Genomic DNA, 24,330 nt, shown 5'->3' with positions numbered 1-24,330 from the left:
CAAGTGTCATGGCTATGTCAAAAAAGCTTAAAAATAATCAAAACAATTATGAGGAGAATTTGGCAAGATTCTGCTCAGTTTCTGCTCCAAAAACAGTGTAAATCAACATGTTTTCACATTTTTTAAGCAGAATGTCTCCAAATCCTCCTCAAATATTTGGTTCTAATGATGTATTCATGTGAGTAGCTCTTACATGACGCTGACTGCTCACATCCTCTTGATGTCTGATGCGTCCTTTTTGTTATAAAAAATACAAACTGCTGTTGCGCCTGGAGTTTATAAGTGTCTGCATCTCTGACATCACATCAGCAGCACTATAGCCAATCAGTTACTTGCTGTAGCCAATCAGTTACTTGCTGAGCTCCATGATTGGTTGCAACGCTGTCATTGTAATGTGACACCAGCGCTGCAGACAATAGCAGACCTGGGGAGAGTGAATAAAACAAATAAACAATGCAGGAAATGGGTTTTCAAAAACTGGAAAACCTAAGGTTATGTGCACACAAGGTGTTTTAAACTCAAGCAACAGTGGCAAGTTTTTTAAGTAGATGTTGAAAACCGTGGCGTTTTTTTTTCCTGACCCATATTCTGTCTAGTTTTATAGTCGTTTCCTGGGTATTTTTTGTATGGTCTTGACCATCTTTGGCTTTTTTAGTGTTTTCCTATTGTTTTTGTCACTTTTTTTTTTTACTGTGTTTTTTAAGAAAAAGTGATGGTAAAACGCAATAAAAGACATCCGGGCATCTTCCGAACCTTTCCATTGATCTGCATTGTAAAGTACAGAGCGTCTGCTGTGTAGAAAACACCAGAAGAATGAACTGGTCACTTCTTTTAACCACTTGGTGGTTTTAGAAACCTAAAGTGGTTAAAAGATGCTCAAAAGCCTGAACCTGCGCACAGTAATAGATGCAGATGGTCACTAATTGTGAGTATTTTTCATAGTGGTATCCATGCTGGGATCTGCCCCCAAAAATGTCATTGCACATTCCCTAAGTGGCATGCACCCAAAATTAGCGTCAGTGACAACTACAGCTTCCCTGATCATCTATCTGTAGAATAGGTCATCAATACTAGCTGAGGGGGATCTGATTTTGTACTGCCCATCAGTTATATGATGAGGCCTTAGCATTATATGTAGAGCTCAGCATCCTCTTCTTTAACTAAGGGACCCAGTTCTATAGGGAAAATAGCGGCTTCACCAGGTCCGGCAACTTAAGAGCAATAAATAGGACTGAGCTGTAATACTGGACGCAGCTGTGACTGCATGTTATATGGTCGTGTTACACAATCTACAAGTGCACAAAGATATTGCACATTCACCAAGTGACAAGTGGGCCTGTGCACCCCCAAATGCCAGGGCTGAATTTTAGTCCCAGTCCGGCCCTGCAGAAAGGACCTGGTGAGCAGCGACGACGCAGAGAGAATGGCGTTCGCACGCAGTGACCCAGAACCAGGCTCCGCTGCCTGGTGGGACTGGGAGCTCGCCCAGTTTTGTGACCGGCTGCAAGCGCGGATCTTCCAGCAGGTGATGGAAGGGCGCTCAGAGCTACGGGAGCTGGCGGTGGCGGTTCGGGCCTACGAGAGGTGGACCTCGCGACAAGTGCCACACCGGGAGGCGACCACCCAGACCCCCTTGCTGATGCCTTTGGGTGAGTCCTACGCTGCCCCTGCCCGCTCGGGTACGCTGACCCCACCGGCGCTGTTACCGGAGGCGATCCCTGCAGCGATGCCCGCTATGATCCATGCTGCGATGCCCGCGGAGATCCCCGCTGCAGTTCCTGCTGAGACCCCTGCTGCAACGCCACGCCTGGCCAGACCAGACCCGGCCGCAGCGGTGTCCCGTCCGGCCAGACCAAACCAGGCCGCAGCCATGCCACGTCCAGCTAGCCCAGAATAGGCCGCAGCAGCGTCCCGTCCGGCCAGACCAGACCAGGCCGCAACGCCGTCTACCCCATCCTGCAAAGCAGAACCAGCCACCGCGCCTCAGCCGCCGACTGAGGAACCGGGTTCTGCGTCCCCACCGGGAGAAGACCCAGTATTCCTGCGGCTTAAGGAGGAGCTGAGTGCACGTTTCCACAAAGACCTGGTGGACAGATACATAATCCCCAGGCGGTCACCTGGACCCGGAGCGGTCCCAGCAACTTTTGCGGCTAGGAAGAGCCCACCACACTGGCCTTCTGATGAATGCCTGTCCCCAGCGATGCTGCCGGAGCAACTGGAGGAGTGCTCAAGACCACTAAGGGGGAGGAGGAGAGGCCTGGAGGCTGAAGTGCCAATTCCCGATCAGCTGGAGGAGGACGCAGCACCCTTAGGAAGTAAGGGAGGCCCGGATGTCGAGATGTTGCCCTACTCCCGCTGGGAAGAGGTTCCGACACCCCCTGCTGAGGAAGAAAGAGTGGACAAGTTCATGCCCAGCATGTACGTGACCTGGGAGCCCGCAGACAGTGAGGTGGCGGTGATGCGGAGGCCAGGCAGCAGTGTACGGCGCCGCACGAGAGCAAGACCACCCCCTGTGCAGCCTACCCCAGACAAGCAGAAAGAAGAGGTGACAGCCCGAGATCTGAAGGAGAAGCAGTCTCTCAGAAAAGCCACTATATGGAAAGAAGGTATGCACACCAGTGACTATGCAAGCGGAATACATGTAATAGCAGTAACTGCTGTGTGAATACTGGCCTGAAAAATACAATAGCTACATGAAAAAATGGAAAAATGACTATGGAATCTGCATTACTGCCATGAAATATGAATAAAGAGAAATTTAGCTATTGAATTGATCAATGCAACAGAGCCCCAAAACCTCTTCACGGTATTCTCTTATTTTTGGGGTCCCTAGCTAATGTGTGTCCTCTCATGCAGTTAAAAAACTTACCAGGTATGGGAAGCTGAGACCCAGGCTATATATGTATGATGTGGACCGGCAAGGTATGGGTGGAGTTGGGTTCACAAACGAAAGACTACTATCAAATAAAGAAATAACGTTTGGAACACCATTCTAAGTCTGAACGGGGTGCAAAAACCTAAAAAAAAATCACTATATGGAGGGAAGGTATGCACACCAGTGACTATGCAAGGGGAATACATGTAATAGCAGTAACTGCTGTGTGAATACTGGCCTGAAAAATACAATAGCTACATGGAAAAATGACTATGGAATCTGCATTACTGCCATGAAATATGAATAAAGAGTTGTTGCATTGATCAATTCAATAGCTACATTTCTCTTTATTCATATTTCATGGCAGTAATGCAGATTCCATAGTCATTTTTCCATGTAGCTATTGTATTTTTCAGGCCAGTATTCACACAGCAGTTACTGCTATTACATGTATTCCCCTTCCATAGTCACTGGTGTGCATACCTTCTCTCCATATAGTGATTTTTTTTAGGTTTTTGCACCCAGTTCAGACTTAGAATGGTGTTCCAAACGTTATTTCTTTATTTGATAGTAGTCTTTCGTTTGTGGACCCGACCCCACCCATACCTTGCCGGTCCACATCATACATATATAGCCTGGGTCTCAGCTTCCCATACCTGGTAAGTTTTTTAACTGCATGAGAGGACACACATTAGCTAGGGACCCCCAAAATAAGAGAATACCGTGAAGAGGTTTTGGCGCTCTGTTGCATTGATCAATTCAATAGCTAAAATTCTCTTTATTCATATTTCATGGCAGTAATGCAGATTCCATAGTCATTTTTCCATGTAGGTATTGTATTTTTCAGGCCAGTATTCACACAGCAGTTACCGCTATTACATGTATTCCCCTTGCATAGTCACTGGTGTGCATACCTTCTCTCCATATAGTGATGTTTTTTTAGGTTTTTGCACCCAGTTCAGACTTAGAATGGTGTTCCAAACGTTATTTCTCAGAAAAGCCAAGCACCAGGTCAGAGCTCCTCTCCACCGCGGAGTGGTTGAGGAATTCAACCTGAGAACCGGCTACGGGTTTATAGTGGCGCCTGGTATCAAGGAGGGCATTTTTGTAAGCCGAAGAGATGTCCAGTCCCACCTGCCCAGAGGACACCCTGGTCGTGACCTAAGAATGAGAGACCTAGTGGAGTTCACCAGGCACAAAGGTGAAAGGGGCTGGTCTGCTCTAGACATAGTGCCATGGCCGAAGAGCTCCAGCTACAGCGCTACTACTCCCGCTAAGTCCCCAAGGTTATCACCACCAGAGGAAGAACCACAGCTAGCACAGCAAGCTAAAGACACAGGTGAAAATACTACAGATGAAGACGTAGAAACCTCCAAGTGTCAGAGCCCTGCAAGCAAGAGCCCTGGTTGTGAAAGGAGAAAGTCGGTGTAAGGAAAAGTACAGCAAAGTAAGAAAGTTACAGTTACCAGTTAAGCAACTTTAAAGAAGTTCAAGATGATGTGCCCACAAGAACTATTGTGAGAAATCTCTGAAAAATTCTTTGCACCTGGTTTTGTGCATTTATTCTACGGACCATAATGCTATGAACTGGCTATAGCCACAAACTCTCGCAGTGTGTATAGTTACCCCAGAGGTACTAACAACAGAGCACGCCTGTTTATGGGTCCTGGCTCTGCACCACCTGGAAGCACGCCTGTGATGGCGCTTGCTATCCAAAAGCCAAGAGCACGTCTGTTTATGGGGCCTGGCTCGCCTACGACAAGGGAGCATGCCTGTTTATGGGGCTTGGCTCTCCACCACAAAGAAGTGGGTACCCCCTTTGAAGCGACACCGACCAAGAACGCCACCTCTACATTGCTGCCAGAAGTGGCCGAAGGCGCGGCTCGACAAGAAGGGACGTACCCTTTAACCACCAACCTCAAGAAAGAAGATCAGAAGGCTTTGGGTGGGTTAATGGACTTGTGAGTGGAGGGTGGTGATGCATGGTACCTGATTTGAATGTTTTATGATGTTTTTATATTGTTTTAAATGTTTTACAAGTTTGCACTTTAAATTGTATTGTCTTTGCAGCCCGAGGACGTGCTGTTGATAACTAAGGGGGAATGTGGCACCCCTGACCTGGTCAGGCACCACTGAGTACTGCACCCATGCTGGGTCACTACAAAACAGCTAATCCCAAAGGCTGACTAGGGTGTGGACACACAGACACTTAGTAACCAGGACACACACACAGCTTAGAGGGGACCCCTGGGGAGACCCAGGGAGGGGGTGTGGCCCTCGCATCCCAGCTAGTGGTGGGTAGTGGGACTGGAGACAGGGAGTTGTGCAGTGGCAGTCAGAGGAGTAGGAGTGGAGGAGCCGTGTCTGAGGTGTGGCGTAGAAGATCAGGACACGTTCAGACCCTGCACCTGTAGTGGCTGTTGGCGGGGGAGAGAGGCTACCCAGTGGTGCTGCCTGAAATCCACCTAGTGCAGAGGTGGCTGAGTAAGGAGACTACTGGTAGACCGAGCCCGCACGGGGAAACAGGTCCCTAGAGCAGGAACCCATCTACTCAGCCTACTAAACCTGCTGGTGAGGGTACTGGATGTACCTCACTGAACCACACAGAGTCCGCAGCATCAGCAGCAACGAGGGGGTCCATAAGGAGGATTGAGCCTGGAGCCATCTTAACCTTGGTCCACGCTGCCAGCAAACGGGCCAGAAAGGGGAGAACGGCAGTTGCGACTTCCCTGGGTAATCCCTGCAATACTACAAGGAGTCACCCCAAACAAGAAGGGCTAGGAAGGTGAGTCAGCAGTCACCCCTACATCAGCCGAAGGGATACCTGGTTCCACCTGGTTCATCATAGCATCGCCCGGGTTGACTCACAGCTACCATCTGAAAGTGAGTAAAAACCCTGAAAGACATTGCTGCTTGTGTGTGAGTTCTTCAGCGACCTGTGGTACTACACACTTACACTGGGCCCTGGGGCCAGCCTCACTCTCGGGAGGCCACAACAACTGACTGCATCTACCATCAGCCTCAGGCGCTCCCTAAACTGCAGTGGCGGTCATCCCCTGACCACAATTACCGAGAGTGGCGTCACGATTCCCATTGAAGTTAACCTGACCGGCCTGTTGTCAGAAGAATCCCAGCACGTGGAGTCCCTGAAGACCCTGAGGCGACCTGAAGGTAATGGGGCTCCACACACACACATTTAAATAGTTTGAGGCGTGAAATCCTGCTGACAGATTCCCTTTAAGAGATATGGAACATAGCAAACGGAATATGACTTAGAAATCAGAATAAACATAGTGGTATCCCGTAACCATGAAGACACATAGGTCAAATGGTATTAGCTGCACATGATGCAATATCTGAATTTTCTCAGTCATGGTTTCTCATGTGGCCCTTTGGGAAATTTAATACACTACTAGCCCTCAAAGGTAGTGCCCCCTTCTCGTTTGTTCCAGGCTGTTACTGTTAGTTTGTTCTTTGTAATTAATATTTTGGATGTAAACCCCTTTTCATATGTACAGTACCAAAGAATCAATCGTGCTCTAATCGTAAATGACAATAATCACTAGAGATGAGCGTACCCGAACAGTAAAGTTCGGTGTTTGTATTGAACAGACTTTACAAAAAAAAAAAATCAGTGTTCCATTTCGGAGTTCGGGTGCTGTACGTATGAAAACTCGCGTGAGCATCACTGTATTCAGCCTAGTGCGAGCCACTTGCAGTGTTTGCATGGCTTACATTGGGAGTAAAAATAGCATTATCGGATGTAGGGTGCAGAAAAAAATAAAAAACCCACCCTCCCTTTTCTGGAAGTGTTCTGTTTATGACTGGCTGTATGTGGACAGAGACCTGAACAGGCCAATCAGTGACTTCCAATGGGTCAAGTCCAGGTCCAGAACTGAATTTTCTCTAAAGTCTGGCTGAACCTGCAGAACCTGAACTTCTATGGGTCCGCTCATCACTAATATGACCACTGTGACACCCAGCGATGTGGAGAGGAGCCCTATTTTGTATAGGACTATCAGAGAAATTACACTTTTTGTCTGTTCCTTGCCGTCTCATTGATAACAGGTGGAGCGAGATGTAGAGCGCAGCACACCTCTGGTCTATTCAAGAGGGGGCTTTACAGGGCTGCATTCTTGGACTGACCCCTCAGTGATAATAATAATATATAATAATATTTATTCATTTATATAGCGCTGTTAATTCCACAGCGCTTTACATACAACTGCAACACTGTCCCCATTGGGGCTCACAATCTAGAGTACCTATCTGTATGTCTTTGGAGTGATCAGCAGAAGTGACCTTAATGATTTTTATATTACAAAAGGACTTACTTGTGAAAGTGTTTGGTCGGTCTCCACAAATGCATTGTCTTTTATCTCTACATTTGGTGATGAAGAACTTTGGTTTAATCGTCCACACAAGCGTGCTTGGTTATTATTTAGTGATTCTTCTGAAGGAGACACAGAATATAAATCTTCCTCATCCTGCAGAATGCCTGGTGCAGTCTGGATTTCACTTCTGACACTTTCTGAAGCCTCACTCCGTCCGGTGGCCGCGAGTGCTTGAAATATACTAAATTGCTCTACATTTGATATGTCAGCATGCTCTTCATTCTGATTCATTGGAACCTATAAAGAAGTCAAAATGGAACGAAAAATCTAAAAAAATATAAATTGACATAGCATTTTATATTGGGATGTGAGTTTTGTTTTCAATATGTTTTCAATATAGGCCCAAGTTGTTTTGCACTTCCTTCACAATGAGTTCTATGGCTGTGTGGCGCCCCTGACCTGGTCAGGCACCACTGAGTACTGCACCCATGCTGGGGACAGTACAATACAGGTAATCCAGAAGGCTGACCGAGGTGTGACTACACAGGCGCATAGTGATCAGGTCTCACACATGTACCTATGAGAGGACCCCTGGGGATCCCAGGAGGGGGAAAAGCCTTCACCTTCACTGGAATAGTGGAGGGGGCCAAAAGCCTCCATCTCCTCTCAAGGGGTGTGGTAAGAGAATCTGGTTGCTAGGTGGCGTAGGCAGGCACAAAAGGGAAAAGAGAAGGAGGGGTAAGGAGTCTGAAGCAGAGGGTGGAGGAGTGAGGAGCAGGAAAGTGAAGCTCTGACAGGAGCAGCGGTGAAGGTCCCAGATGTGAGCCGGTTCAGAGCAGAGTCCAGGGAGCTCCGAGGAGAGCTGACCCCTTCCCCTGGGCTGCTGGAGTCTGACAGCGTCCGCGCAGTGGCTACCGACGGGGGAGAACGGTCACCTAGGAGGGCTACCCGAAACCCATCTCCAGCTAGAGAGAGAGCACAGAGTGGGAAGTAAGGAGACTGCTAGGGAGAACCAGGCCCAAACGGGCGGCAGATCCCGGAGCGGGGATAGATCCACCTTTCCTTGCTAAACCTGCCGGTGTGGGGCCCTCAAAGCCCACACCACAACACCTAAAAGCCGCAGCCACGTAGCCACAGATAGGGCCCACAGTTCACAGGAGGCAAGCAGCTGGAGTGATCTGGCCCAGGCAACAAGCACACGGCAAACGAAGGGGAGAGAGGCTTCAGCAACTTCCCTGGGTGACCCCCATAGGGACTAAAAGTCGGGGTTACCCCAAACCACCAAGGGCTAAGGAAGGCGAGTTGGTAGTCACCATCAGAAGTCAGCCTGAAGGATACCTGGTTCCCGCCTGGTTCATCCCAGCTACGCCCGGGTTACTCACCCTGCCACCTGAAGTGAGTAAAAACCCTGAAAGACATTCTGCCTGTGTGGAGTTATTCTGCGCCTTGTGGTTCTACACACCTACACAGGGCCCTGGGGCTTGCCTCACTCTCAGGAGGCTATTCCAACTAACTGCACTCACCATCAGCCCCAGGCGCCCCTCAACCTGCAGTGGCGGTCCCTACTGGCCGCAATACTGAGAGTGGCGTCACGACAAGAAGAAGATCTCCTACCTGTGACCAGATCCAGCTACGTGGAGTCCCTGAAGGTAATGCACCGACACTACACCTGTGGGGCTTCACAGCTGCATTTCATTTTTTTTTTGTCTAGTATTTTTGTGTTTTATTTTCACATATATCTTTATGCAAATTTGTTACTGTAGTATACATATGAAAAAAAAATGTTTCAACTAGAGAATTTTATGTTTGTTAAAAAAAAACAAATAAGGACGAAAAAAGATAACAAAAGGGTGATAAATCTATCACTACGGTAAATGTCCGGAGTACCTTGTTTTCTCACCTTCACAGAGTAGTAAGGACTCGGAGAAGTACAAGTGAAGGTGCGGTAAACGATGCACACGGCAGCTGAATTTAGATTCTATGGAGTTACATAGTTAAATAGATTGGAAAAAAAACCACTCGTCCATCAAATTCATAGTTCAACATTTCTACTAGTTATTCATTCTCTATAGCTATATTATTTATATCCACAATACCATTTTTGAGAAAAGCCTTCAAACCTTTTTTAAAAGCTGTTATAGTATCTGCCATTACTACCTCTTGTGGTCGGCATTCCACAGTCTGACTGCTCCAACTGTAAAGAACCCTTTCCTATTTACAGACCCGAATCACCTTTTCTTCACACATAATGTATGTCCTTGGGTCCTTTGTAAGGTCCTTGGAAAGACTATGTCATGTGCCAACCCTTTGTATTGACCACACATGTATCTATACACATAAATGTGATTGATGTTTCTTTTTTTCTAACCTAAACAAACCCCACTTTTCCAACCTCTAAGGGGTGGTTCACACACAGCGAGATCGCTGCTGAGATCGCTGCTGAGTCACGGTTTTTGTGACGCAGCAGTGACTTCATTAGTGATCTCGCTGTGTGTGACACTGAGCAGCGATCTGGCCCCTGCTGTGAGATCACTGCTCGTTACACACAGCCCTGGTTCATTTTTTTATTGTTGCTCTCCCGCTGATAAGCACACATCGCTGTGTGTGACAGCGAGAGAGCAACAATCCTGAATGTGCAGGGAGCAGGAGCTGGCGTCTGACATCCTACGGTAAGCTGTAACCAAGGTAAATATCGGGTAACCAAGGTGGTTACCCGATATTTACCTTCGTTACCAGCCTCCGCAGCTCTCACGCTGCCTGTGCTGCCGGCTCCTGCTCTCTGCACATGTAGCTGCAGTACACATCGGGTTAATTAACCCGATGTGTACTGTAGCTAGGAGAGCAGGGAGCCAGCGCTAAGCAGTGTGCGCGGCTCCCTGCTCTCTGCACATGTAGCTGCAGTACATATCGGGTAATTAACCCGATGTGTACTGTAGCTAGGAGAGCAGAGAGCCAGCGCTCAGTGTGCACGGCTCCCTGGTCTCTGCACATGTAGCTGCAGTACATATCGGGTAATTAACCCGATGTGTACTGTAGCTAGGAGAGCAGAGAGCCAGCGCTCAGTGTGCGCGGCTCCCTGCTCTCTGCACATGTTGCAGCACAGCGACGTGTGTTGTTATGATCGCTGCTTCGGCTGCTGTGTTTGACAGCTAAGCAGCGATCATAACAGCGACTTACAAGGTCGCTGTTACGTCACAGAAAATGGTGACGTAACAGCGACGTCGCTGTTGCTTAGTGTGAACCCAGCCTTATTATAGGAGAGGTGTCCCTTTTCATGTAATAATCTTGTTTACTGCTGCATTGTAAAAACAAAGAAAAAAGCCCAAATTAGCTAAAAAAAATCTTCAAATAAACATATAGGTCTGTATAGGAGCTACAGACATCAAAAAGTAAGTAATTTGTAGGGTTTAAAGATTGTAGGCGACAAAAGCTTATTTCACACCATATCTGTGGTGCATGGCGTGGAATATTCCAGGAAAACCGCTGAATGTATAGACTGCTGTGCCATATACTATACATTAAATGTGTGGTGTCCTTTTGGTAAATGTTTACACAGCCCCAGCTACAGTAAAAATAGACAGGTTCACTTTTCAATATATCTGTAAACATAGAAGAACATTCTGCACAGTATACTGCAGTGACAGTAAATTACTGAGACTATTTCAGACAGTAATTCCTGAAATCAGAGACCTATGATTAATGATTAACCAATTCTTGAATGGGTGGTTTCCCCCCATCCTGACCAGGCAAATTGAGGGGTACATCCAGTTTAAAAACAGCTCTAAAAATATTTTTTTATTTGAAATGTTCTGATAGTTTTGATCCTTTTTTTCTTGAAACATGGGTCTTAATTTCTGTAATTTTTATTGGCTGATATCAAGAGAAAATGTTTTCCTATTTTTCTGTACATCTCTATTTTTCACCTTTTTTTTTTTACTTATTTTCTTTTATGACCACAAAAACATTTAAAACTGTGTTCCCCTTTCCATAGAAATAATTTTTTAGATATTAGACATATTTCCTTTCAATCAGGGCAGGGCAAAAAAGAGTGATTCAGAAAGTCAGTTTCTCGTTTCTATAGTTTTGCTTTATTTATTCCTGCCTTTTCTTCTATTTTATTTTCATTACTTTTACACACTGTAGCCTGGGGAGTGGGGGGGGCAGTTTATCAACTATTAATACATTATGTTGTATTGCTAATTTCTCCTGTAACTGGGGCTGGTATATTATCCCCAGTTACAGGAGAATTTCAGCTTCCTATTGGCATAGCAGAGCTGACTGGATCTCCTAGAGCCCAGCAGATCGTTTCCTCCTTATTATCAGCAATCGCATCTTAATTGTGTCCAGAGGAGACAAGTTCTACTGCTTCCTAATCTATATACACAGCGCTGCTTCAGAACTGTGTATAAAAAGTTCAAGAATGTAAACATGGTATTTAGGGTGGTGTCACACACAGCGACAACGACGTCGCTGCTACGTCACCATTTTCTGTGACGTTGCAGCGACGTCCCGTCGCTGTGTGTGACATCCAGCAACGACCTGGCCCCTGCTGTGAGGTCGCCGGTCGTTGCTGAATGTCCAGCTTCATTTTTTGGTCGTCGCTCTCCCGCTGTGACAAACACATCGCTGTGTGTGACAGCGAGAGAGCGACGAAATGAAGCGAGCTGGGAACTGGAGCTGCTGCGGTAAGCTGTAACTAGGGTAAACATCGGGTAACCAAGGGAAGACCTTTCCCTGGTTACCCGATATTTACCTTCGTTACCAGCGTCCGCCGCTCTCATGCTGCCAGTGCTGGCTCCCTGCTCTCTGCACATGTAGCTGCAGTACACATCGGGTAATTAACCCGATGTGTACTGTAGCTAGGAGTGCAGGGAGCCAGCGCTAAGCAGTGTGCGCGGCTCCCTGCTCTCTGCACATGTAGCACAGCGACGCGTGTCGTTATGATCGCTGCTGCATCTGCTGTGTTTGACAGCTAAGCAGCGATCATAACAGCGACTTACAAGGTCGCTGTTGCGTCACAGAAAATGGTGACGTAACAGCGACGTCGTTGTCGCTGTCGCTATGTGTGAACCCAGCTTAAACCATGTGTACCTTATTTGTACGGAGTCTGGCTGTGTCTGACAGCAGCTCCTCACCCTCACAACTGCACAATCATGTGTAAGCAGCTTACACTGTATTGATGTTTTAGAATGTCAATACAGAGTAATGTCTGGACTGCCTGGACATTTATAGTCTATGGTCAATCTGGTAGTAGTTAATACTGGTCTTAGCTTTGGCAAAGAAAAAATGCATTCCAGTGAATTATTCTTTTCTTTTATCACTGTGCCCTGGTAGCTCTGGCTATCTATCACTTATCAGAAACTTTCTTGAATTCCAGTTTCCACACTGCTTTCTTCCCTGCCATTCCGTTGCCTGTCTCCTACTGATCAATGTCTTGATTTTCAGAGTCACTCAGATTTTTGCCTTTCTATGGTCTGCTATCAATCCAATTACGAAGGGCATCTATTCTGGATCCACTAGTATCTCTGATGAAAGGACAACGTGATTAGTCTTTCTTCTATATTTTTACAAATATGCAAAAAGGTTATAAATATACAATCAAAGAAGCTGAATTACCATCTTCTTCATTATAATGGAGTTTGAGGAGCTGCTCAATCATCAACAGTAATGCGGACGTCACACGGGGCGATCTATCGTGCGATCGCATGAGCGATCGCACCCGCCCCCATCGTTTGTGCGTCATGGGCAATTAGTTGCCCGTGGCGCACAAAGTCGTTAATCCCCTGTCACACGCACTTACCTCCCGGACGACCTTGCTGTGGGCGGCGAACATCCTCTTCCTGAAGGGGGAGGGACGTTCGGCATCACAGCGACATCACACAGCAGCCGGCCAATAGCAGAGGAGGGGCGGAGATGAGCGGGACGTAAACATCCCGCCCACCTCCTTCCTTCCTCATTGCTGGCGGAACGCAGGTAAGCTGTGTTCATCGTTCCCGGGGTGTCACACGGAGCGATGTGTGTTGCCCCGGGAACGATGAACAACCGGCGCACAGAAGAAGAAACTACTTTTTTGAAAATGAGCGACGTGTCAACGAGCAACGATAAGGTGAGTATGTTTGCTCGTTCACCGTCGCTCGTAGCTGTCACACGCTACGATATATCAAACGATGCCCTATGTGCGTCACTTACGACGTGACCACGCCGACATATCGCCCGATATATCGTACCGTGTGACGCCCGCATTACTGCGATGACAGATTCTATTCCCCCAAATTTTGTGGTACAGTCCATACAGTTTCATTATACAAGAACTTTTGTTGACCTTTTTTAGAGAACATAAAGACATGTAGTTCTCAGGTTGTCACTCTGAGATCAAGTAACACAGCCAAGGAATTTTCAGATAGACTAAATAATTAAATAATAAACTACATACTGTATATTAGGGGGACCAGTTACAGATTGTTGTTTTAAGTCAAAACCTTAGGCGGGCTTTGCACACTACGACATCGCAGGCCGATGCTGCGATGCCGAGTGCGATAGTGCCCGCCCCCGTCGCAGCAGCGATATGTGGTGATAGCTGGCGTAGCGAAAGTTATCGCTACGCCAGCTTCACACACACACTCACCTGCCGTGCGACGTCCCTGTGGCCGGCGACCCGCCTCCTTGTTAAGGGGGCGGGTCGTGCGGCGTCACTGCGACGTCACACGGCAGGCGGCCAATCAGAGCGGAGGGGCGGAGATGAGCAGGATGTAAACATCCTGCCCACCTCCTTCCTTCCGCATATCCTACGGAAGCCGCAGTGACGCCGTTAGGAGATGTTCCTCGCTCCTGCGGCTTCACACACAGCGATGTGTGCTGCCGCAGGAGCGAGGAACAACATCGGACCATTGCGTCAGCGTAATTATGGATTACGCCGACGCTGTACCGATGATACGATTACGACGCTTTTGCGCTCGTTAATCGTATCATCCAGCCTTTACACACTGCGATGTCGCATGCGATGCCGGAAGTGCGTCATTTTCAATTTGACCCCACCGACATCGCACCTGCGATGTCGCAGTGTGCAAAGTGCCCCTTAGTGATGAGAAAATTAACAAAATGGTACTTTCATTACAATAAAGTCTTTCTTACAGCTGCAACCATTGCCGCAATGTCTGCTAAGATTTATGGATGTCTTCATATTTTAAAATTACTTACATTGGCTCGATTAACCTCCATTGAGGGAAAGTTCTCTTGCTTGTGACTTTCATTCGGGCTTCCATCTTGTGTTTGTGTAAACTTGTGTGACGTTTGAGAGTGTTGACTGGAGCATTTATCCTTCTCATTCTGCTCAGGATCTGGATTACTCCGCCTTTCATTTATAAACAGTTGGAAAACTTCAATTTGTCCTGTTTCAGGTGTCGGGGTAGACATTTGGTCTTCTATGTATTCAGTGTCATCTTCTGGTTCATCTGCTTCATTTATTACCTCATTCTATAAATATAGCAATGTTAGTTAAAAGAAAAAACATTATCAAAGGGAGGTGTCTGAGACTATTTTATTTTTTTCTTAGGGGCCTAAAAAGTTACAGGCAGGTAGTTGCTAACCACCTGCCTGTTGTGCCCAGTAAGAATGCCCACCGACCACTTTTGCTGCCAATTTTGTGGTTTCTGGTGACATCATGTCAACAGAGCAGCTGCTATTTTTTATCTTTTCTCTGTTGACAGGGTATGACAACTGATGTCATGTGGATTGACAGCTGGCTCCCCATTGCATAACTGCGGGGAGCTGGCTGTCAATTAGCATGACACCAGCAGTCATTACAGATTAGCCCGGAAGAGAAAGAGCTGCTGTGTGGACATGAAGAAGCAGAATCGCCATCAGGAGTGCTGTTTGCTCTTAGACAGCATCAGGAAGAAGAGGTAGGTACCTGCCTGTCAGTTGTTAGTTAGCCCAATGGGATAAAAAAAAATAATCCTGGATAACCTCTTTAATTGTTATCATTATTCTTTAAAGGCAAGTTCCCTTATGGAGACTTTCTTATCTGTTAGCCACATCAACAGTGTGGAGTTGACCGGCTCCTTTTTTAGACCAATATTTTGCTTTTTTATGATTATGTTCTGATGAATTTGTCACATTAAAGTGTTGAGATGATATGTTTTTGAATAGTTTTTGAGTAACTTGTACATATTCAAAGGGAACACAGTCGTGAGGCTCAGAGAAGTGTTTGGAGTATGTGAATTGGTCGTGGCCTCACTGTTTCAGCACTGTGCCCTACTGTAACTTTCTACACATGGAAATGTGAATTAGGAAGTTGAAAGGAATCACTGCCAATGTTTATTTTATTGAAGAAGTTGTTGAAAATTATACCATTGAAGAAAAAAAAAAAACTTCTTGGTGGAAAGGGTACTTGTGAATGGCTGTTCTAGAACGGTGTGAAAAGTGAAGGTTGTTTGGTTAACTGCTAATGGCCATGGTTATAAATACACTTAAGGCCCCCTTCACACGTTCGTGCCTCCGGTACGTGTTTGGCAGTTTTCTCACGTACCGGAGACACGTACAGAGGTACACCTAGGTTTTCCTATGGTTTTGGACACACGTAAGTATTTGCACACGGAACGTGTGTCCGTTCCGTACTTACGTGTGTCCGTGTGTTTCTAATGCCGACATGTCCGTTTTCTCTCCGGCATCACGGGTGTCACACGGAACGCAAACGTGTCACACGTAACACACAGACCATGTGTGACACGCCCTGGAGAGAAGACATGTGTATGTGAGAAAAAAAAACAAAACTGTACTCACCTTCTCCAGCCTTCCTGTCTCTGCCGCTGCTGTCACTTGCTGCCGACCGCCGCTCATTATGCTAATTGCATATTCACTTCACTGCGGCCGGAAGCAGCAGCAGCGGGGAGTCGGCAGGACCGGAGACCGAAGATCAGCCCCACGGACAGCGACGCCTGGGACAGGTGAGTAGAAAGTTCCCGTTCTTCGTGTGTTATCACGGATAACACACGGAGAACACACGTAGCCCATAAACACGGGTCACGGAGGGCAAAACGCACCTCTGACATTCTGATTTTCACAGACGTGTGAAAGGGGCCTTAGTGTGAGTGAGCACATAGGAGAATGTCCATATGTGAGAACAAATGCATAAATACGGTAGCTATGTGTGCTCAAGGACATGGGAGGATATGTGTATACAAGCACAGAGGAGGATATGGATCAACATTTCTCTGCAGATTCAGAATACGATTTTGAAATACATTTTGGACCTTTAACCAAATACAGCAAAAAAGGATTCATGAATTAAACTTTGACAATGGATTAACACAGACTGTTTACATACTAAACTATTCCACCACCAAGGTGTAGGTATTAAATTACACATTCTGCCCAATTAATGTTAGCTGCCATTATCAGATCAATATGCCACTGTTTAGACAATTAGGGCGCTTTTCCACTTTTGTACCACTTCCTATGCAGGAGCATCGGAAGCAATATGCTAATGACCTTCTGCTGCGGTGTCAGGATCTTGCGATCGCATCACAGGAGCGGAGAAGATGGTGGGAGCACTTTCTCCCCATCTCCTCTGCTGTCTGTCTCTGCGTGCACCGCACTGCAGTCGTATAACATGCGAGTGCATTGCGATTTTACACACACATGAGCCGAGACTCGGTGCAAATCGCAGCATGCTGCGATTGCACCGAGAGCCCGATTCGTGTGGAGAAAAAAACAGGGACAGAGGAAACTGTCTCATTGTTTAACACTGGTGCTAGTGCCATCCGATTTTTTATCGGATCGCACTCGCACCAGGAAATTGCAGATGGAAAAGCGCCCTTAAAGGGATTGTCCATTGGTGGACAGATGTGCATTTTAAAAAAAAACAAACAAAAAACAAGGACTATGCTATTGTTATCAACTTGAATGATGGATGCCACTGAAAGTTCAAATAGAGTCCAACGTTGAATGTTTAGGACTCCGTTTGATAATGTAAGTCTATGGGTTCTCGAGAGTTCGGAAGGAACCTCTGACATCGTCAAGAACATGGCCAGATGTGGTGTGACTCCAACCTCACAATCTTTCACAAATCACATATCAAATTAATCAATAGATTTCAATTTCTATATTTGATGCAGCCCCTGTCGAAGTCAAGAACATGCAATCAAAATATAATGTGAACATACCTTGAGACGTTATACAGGACTTAAAAGGGTGGTTCACCCATATTTTTTATTTTCTAGATCGATATTATATTGAGAAACAATGTTTCTCTCAAATACCTTATGTTAGCAATAGTGCCTGTGAGAGGCACTATTGCAGACCACCGTTCCCCGCTCCATGACCCCCGGGCTTCGTAACCTCGGGGATTCGGTGATGTCACGTCAAGTTCCTGTTACACCACAGCCGGACGCAGTGTCTGAGAGTGATGGGCTGTGGGTGATGTTTCACAGCTCATCACAGCCCATCAGCTCCCTCCTCCCTCACAGCAGTGCGCTGAAAGCAGGAGACACTCTGGGATGTGATGAGCGGTGAAATATCGCCCACAGCTCAGTTTCTCAGGAAGACTGAGGCCGGCCACAGTGTCCGTGAGTGATGGGCTGTGGGTGTTGTTTCACCGCTCATCACAGCCCATCTTCGCCCTCCTCCCTCACAGCAGAGCGCTGCAAGCAGGAGACACACTGAGCTGTGACAAGTGGTGAAACTCCGCCCACAGCCCAGTGACTCAGGAAGACTGGGGCTGTCCGCAATGATTAGACGTGATCAGGAACTTGATGTGACGTCACTGGATCCCCGAGGTCACGGAGCTCGGGGGTCACGGAGCGGGGAACAGCAGTCTGCAATAGCGCCTCTCACAGGCACTATTGCCAACATAAGGTATTTGAGAGAAACATTGTTTCTCAATATAATATCGATCTAGAAAATAAAAAAATATGGGTGAACCACCCCTTTAAGTGTGCAAAGGGGAGTGGTGAAAGGCCTGTGGGTCTTATTCAATACTAGAAGGTTGCCTGATTCTAACGTATCGGGTAGTCTAGAATGTGTATGTAGGGTAGCAAATTGAATAATAATATAATCAGCAAGTCTTGAATAATGATGGTTCATTTCTTGCTCGTTGGTCTCCCGCTGTGCAGCACGCATCGGCGTATTTGACAGTGAGAGACCAACGATCTGAGTGAGCAGGGAGCCGGCGTACACTGGTAACCATGTTACACAATTGGGTAACTATGCAAAGCGCTTTGCTTAGTTACCTGATGTGTACCATGGTTACCAGCGTACGCCGGCTCAAGCACACATGTGCCGGGAGCTGGGGGTAAGGTGGTAACCATGGTACACATTGGGTAACTAACGAAAGCGCTTTCCATAGTTACAGGATTGTGTACCATTTGTTACCAGCGTACTTCGGTAAGCTGATAATCATGGTACACATTGGGTAACTATGCAAAGCGACAGTGCTGGTTTATTTTTTGCTTGTTGGTCTCCTGCTGTGCAGCACGTATCGGCGTGTTTGACAGTAGGAGACCAATGATCTGAATGGGCAGAGAACCGGGGTAAGCTAGTAACCATGGTACACATCGGGTAACTATGCAAAGTGGTTTCCATAGTTACCCAATGTGTACACTGGTAACAGCGTACGCCGGCTCCGGCACACGTGTGCCGAGAGTCGGGGTAAGCTAGTAACCATGTTCCACATTGGGTAACTAAGCAAAGCGGTTTCTATAGTTACCCGATGTGTACCATGGTTACCAGCGTACGCCGGCTCCGGCACACGTGTACCGGGAGCCGGGGTAAGCTAGTGGTTTCACACATCCGGCTTTTCTTGACTTTGTCGGATGTTGCGCGCCCCAGAGAAAATATGGGTCTTTTTAATAAAAATATTCTCTATATTTACTTCTCTCCAGCGATGTTGTCTCCGGCTCTGCTGCCTCCCGCTCCTTATCGCCGCTCATTATACTCACTGAATATTCAGTGCCCTGAGGAGCTGGAAGCAGGAACAGCGCTGGGGACTTCAGTGCCGGGGACCGCATCGCTGGGTGAGTGTACAGCAGAGTATGTGTGTGTGTGTGTACATGCATGTGCGCTATGTGTGTATGCGCACGGTGTATCCATGTGTGTCTGCTGTGTGTGTGTGTATACATGCATGTGCGCTATGTGTGTATGCGCTCGGTGTATCTATGTGTGTCTGCTACGTGTGTATATGTGCACAGTGTGTGTGTGTGTGTATACATGCATGTGCGCTGTGTGTATGTGCTCGGTGTATCCATGTGTGTCTGCTGTGTGTGTGTGTGTGTGTGTATACATGCATGTGCGCTGTGAGTATGCGCTCGGTGTATCCATGTGTGTCTGCTATGTGTGTGTGTGTATATACATGCATGTGCGCTATGTGTGTATGCGCTCGGTGTATCTATGTGTGTCTGCTATGTGTGTATATGTGCTCAGTGTGTGTGTGTATATACATGCATGTGCGCTGTGTGTATGCGCCCAGTGTATCCATTTGTGTCTGCTATGTGTGTATGTGCTCAATGTGTGTGTGTATATACATGCATGTGCGCTGTGTGTATGCGCCCAGTGTATCCATTTGTGTCTGCTATGTGTGTATGTGCTCAGTGTGTGTGTGTATATACATGCATGTGCGCTGTGTGTATGCGCCCAGTGTATCCATGTGTGTCTGCTATGTGTGTATATGTGCTCAGTGTGTGTGTATATACATGCATGTGCGCTGTGTGTATGTGCCCAGTGTATCCATGTGTGTCTGCTATGTGTGTATATGTGCTCAGTGTGTGTGTGTGTATATACATGCATGTGCACTGTGTGTATGCGCCCAGTGTATCCATGTGTGTCTGCTATGTGTGTATATGTGCTCAGTGTGTGTGTATACATGCATGTGTGCTATATGTGTATGCGTCGGTGTATCCATGTGTGTCTGCTATGTGTGTGTGTGTGTGTGTGTGTGTGTGTAACCGTACACTGTACAGGACAGTGGCTGCGCCGCAACTTCCTGGTCACATGAAAACACGTGATCGGAGGTTGTTGCGTGGCAACTGTAGTGTACACAGTGCACAGGAGCGCGCCGGATGCGACAAAGTGGAGAAAAGGTAAGCAACAGTGCTGACGTGTGCCGGGAGCCGGGGTAAGCTAGTAACCATCTTACACATCGGTAACTAAGGAAAGCGGTTTCTATAGTTACCCGATGTGTACTATGGATACCAGCCTACGCCGGCTCCTGCAGCAGTCACCTGGGTGTCGGGCGTCTCCGTGTGGGTTCGGGGAATGCGTGCGGGGGGACGGGGCCAGGGCGAGCATCCAATGCGTGAGGGGGCGGGGCCTGGCCAAGCATCCAATGCGTGCAGGGTGCCGGGGCGAGCGGCCAATCTATGGGGGGGGCGGGGCCAGGGCGAGCCGAGCGGCCAATTCGTGCTGGGGGGGGCGGGGCCATGCCGAGGCCAGCGGCCAATCCGCTGGTTGTCACCGTAAGGACACAATTTTGGAGCAAGACAGACAGACAGACAGACAGACAGAATAAGGCAATTATATATATAGATAATATGTGCATGCACAAATGGAAAATAAAGTCTTAAAAAACTAGCGTTTTTCATATTTCTTCTGTTTGATGCTAATTGTAACAATAAGAACTATAAAAAGGGATAGGACAGAAATATTAGACAAATTGCAACTTCCGATTTTAAATACAATATTCTATGTATGGTTTCATATTCCTGAATGTCATAAGTTGTAAATATTTTATCTCATCAAATAAAGTTTGCTTTAAAAAAAATAAATAAATAAGTCAATGGTACATGGGATCTAAAATTATTTTAAACTGCTGCATATAGCCAAAACTACTGCCAATGGGGTGGGGTGGGCAATGGGCACGCAGGATTGAAGGTGAAACCTCGCTTTATACACAAAATTGTGCAGCTGTTGATCACCTCATGCAGTTTCCACTTAATTGGGCAACCACATCATGAAGACCCAGCCTTATACTGACAGAAAAAAGTTAATCAAAGTTAATCTGTCACTAGGCTCCACCCTCCAAAGCAGGCTATATGGGTGTGCAGGTCAGTGTATGTCTGCGATCTGATGTCTGATTCCAGAGTAATCCATATTTTCTTATATGTACATGATCTCTTGAGATCTATGGGCCGCACACTAATCTGCATAAGAGTCTGTGTCCGGAAGATTATTGTAAAAGGGGAAGTTACCAGTGTGAGACATGCAATGACTGACAGTCTGCTCCCTGGCTCTACGTCTCACATTAATAACACCCTCTTTCATTTAAAGCACCACTCCAGTGTTTTTGTGTTTCTTGTCAACGCTTGAGTGGTGGTTTAAATGTAAGGCCCATCCCCCTGTCATATTGTCATCTTCTGGCGACTTCATTATTTTCCGGTGTTGCTGTGGTCCTGTGGTGCCATCTTGTGCTCGTAACATCTGATTGGCCAGAAGTCAGAGGTTACTTCACAAGGTTTCAATGCAAATGGAAATTGAGGCATCTCTCATAGAGATGCACTGAGTTGTGATGTCAAGCGAGCTCAAGCAAACACTGGAGCCGCCGGCAGGTCGCAAATCACAGGAGACCAGCCGCAGCAACGATAGAAAAAGAAGAAGACGATGGAGGGAAAGTATAAGACAGGGAGCAGGGAATTTAACTTTCCAGCACTAAAATAAAAAAAAAATGCTGGAGTGGTGCTTTGAGATAAGCTCTGGAGGCAAATACTCAGGAAGACCTGTGTCCGGCCCATAGATCTTATTGACTATTATTACCTAATAAGAAACACGTATTTCTCTGGAATAAGACATCGAATCGCAGATATCAAAACATCGATTTATTCAGCTTCCTAGGACCTACATGCCCATATAGACAACTTAAAGAGGTGATTCTACTGAGAAATTCTCTTCAAAAAATTTGTGGTGAAATAATATCCCAATTTGAAAATTAGAAGATTATATGTGTACTAGAAGGTGGCCCGATTCTAACATATTGGGTAGTCTAGAATGTGTATGTAGGTTAGCAGATTGAATAATAATATAATCAGCAAGTCTTGAATAATGATGGTTCATTTTTTGCTCATTGGTCTCCCGCTGCGCAGCACGTGTTTGACAGTGGGAGACCATCGATCTGAATGGGCAGGGAGCCGGTGTACACTGGTAACCATGTTACACAATTGGGTAACTATGCAAAGCGCTTTGCTTAGTTACCCGATGTGTACCATGGTTACCAGCGTACGCCGGCTCAAGCACACATGTGCCGGGAGCCGGGGGTAAGGTGGTAACCATGGTACACATTGGGTAACTAATGAAAGCGCTTCCATAGTTACAGGATTGTGTACCATTTGTTACCAGCGTACTTCGGTAAGCTGATAACCATGGTACACATTGGCTAACTATGCAAAGCGACAGTGCTGGTTTATTTTTTGCTTGTTGGTCTCCTGCTGTGTAGCACGCATCGGCGTGTTTGACAGTGGGAGACCAACGATCTGAATGGGCAGGGAGCCGGCGTAAGCTAGTAACCATGGTACACATCGGGTAACTATGCAAAGCGGTTTCCATAGTTACCCAATGTGTACACTGGTTAACAGTGTACGCCGGCTCTGGCACACGTGTGCCGAGAGCCGGGGTAAGCTAGTAACCATGTTCCACATTGGGTAATAAAGCAAAGCGGTTTGTATAGTTACCCGATATGTACCATGGTTACCAGCCTACGCCAGCTCCGGCACATGTGTGCCGGGAGCCTGGGTAAGCTAGTGGTTTCACACATCCTGCTTTTCTCCACTTTGTCGGATCCGGCGCGCTGCCGTAGGCTGGTTTCAGACGTCCGTGTTTTAGGTACGTGGAACATGCGTTTTGTAACACGGATGTCACACGTACCCATGTTATTCTATGATGTGCCTCACACGTTCGTGTTTACACACGGACCGTGTGACTTTTCATGACCCCGCACGCACACACGCAGGCATCTTTGGCAGCACGGATGTCACACGGATCGCACACTGATGTGATCCGTGCGACATCAGTGTAAAACATACCAGAGAAAATATGGGCCTTTTTAATAAAAATATTTTCTATATTTACTTCTCTCCAGAGATGCTGTCTCCGGCTCTGCTGCCTCCCGCTCCTTATCGCTGCTCATTATACTCACTGAATATTCAGTGCCCTGAGGAGCTGGAAGCAGGAACAGCGCTGGGCACTTCAGTGCCGGGGACCGCATTGCTGGGTGAGTATACAGCAGAATGTGTGTGTGTGTGTATACATGCATGTGCGCTATATGTGTATGCGCTCGGTGTATCCATGTGTGTCTGCTGTGTGTGTGTGTATACATGCATGTGCGCTGTGAGTATGCGCTCGGTGTATCCATGTGTGTCTGCTATGTGTGTGTGTGTATATACATGCATGTGTGCTATGTGTGTATGCGCTCGGTGTATCCATGTGTGTCTGCTATGTGTGTGTGTGTGTGTATATACATGCATGTGTGCTATGTGTGACATGGACGTCTGAAGGCAGCCGTACACTGTGTACAGGACAGTGGCTGCGGCGTAACTTCCTGGTCACATGACAACACGTGATCGGAGCTTGTCGCGCGGCAACTGTAGTGTACACAGTGCACGGGAGCGCGCCGGATCCGACAAAGTGGAGAAAAGGTAAGCGACAGTGCTGACGTGTGCCGGGAGCCGGGGTAAGCTAGTAACCATGTTACACATCGGGTAACTAAAGAAAGCGGTTTCTATAGTTACCCGATGTGTACTATGGATACCAGCCTACGCCGGCTCCGGCACACGTGTGTCAGGAGGCGGGGTAAGCTAGTGGCTTTTCTCCACTTTGTCTTGCTGGTGTGGGCTTCTGGGGCTGCAGCAGTCACCTGGGAGTTGGGCGTCTCCGTGTGGGTTCAGGGAATGTGTGCGGGGGGGCGGGGCCAGGGCGAGCAAGGGGGCGGGGCCTGGCCGAGCGGCCAATGTGTGCAGGGGGCCTGGGCCAGGCCGAGCCGAGCGGCCAATCCGTGCGGGGGGCGGGGCCATGCCAAGCCCAGCGGCCAATCCGCTGGTTGTCACTGTAACGACACAATTGTCACTGTAACGACACAATTTTGGAGCAAGACAGACAGACAGACAGAATAAGGCAATTATATATATAGATGAATTCTTCAAC

The 24,330-nt window shown here is 47.2% G+C and overlaps 1 protein-coding gene across 1 annotated transcript in view; it reads right to left on the bottom strand.

Annotated features, from left to right (window-relative positions):
* LOC142249311 (uncharacterized) overlaps nt 1–24,330 on the bottom strand; it is a 156,754-nt gene that overhangs the window by 8,675 nt on the left and 123,749 nt on the right. The window contains exons 10-11 of the mRNA XM_075320945.1: nt 14,407–14,682; nt 7,210–7,506 (exon numbers count right to left, since the gene is read on the bottom strand). Coding sequence (XP_075177060.1) covers nt 7,210–7,506; nt 14,407–14,682 — 573 coding nt within the window. The remainder of the gene's footprint in view (nt 1–7,209; nt 7,507–14,406; nt 14,683–24,330) is intronic.

Source organism: Anomaloglossus baeobatrachus, chromosome 8, assembly GCF_048569485.1.
Source record: "Anomaloglossus baeobatrachus isolate aAnoBae1 chromosome 8, aAnoBae1.hap1, whole genome shotgun sequence".
NCBI lineage: Eukaryota > Metazoa > Chordata > Amphibia > Anura > Aromobatidae > Anomaloglossus > Anomaloglossus baeobatrachus.
The sequence above is the reverse complement of the archived record's forward strand: the minus strand, read 5'-3'. Positions and strand labels throughout refer to the sequence as shown.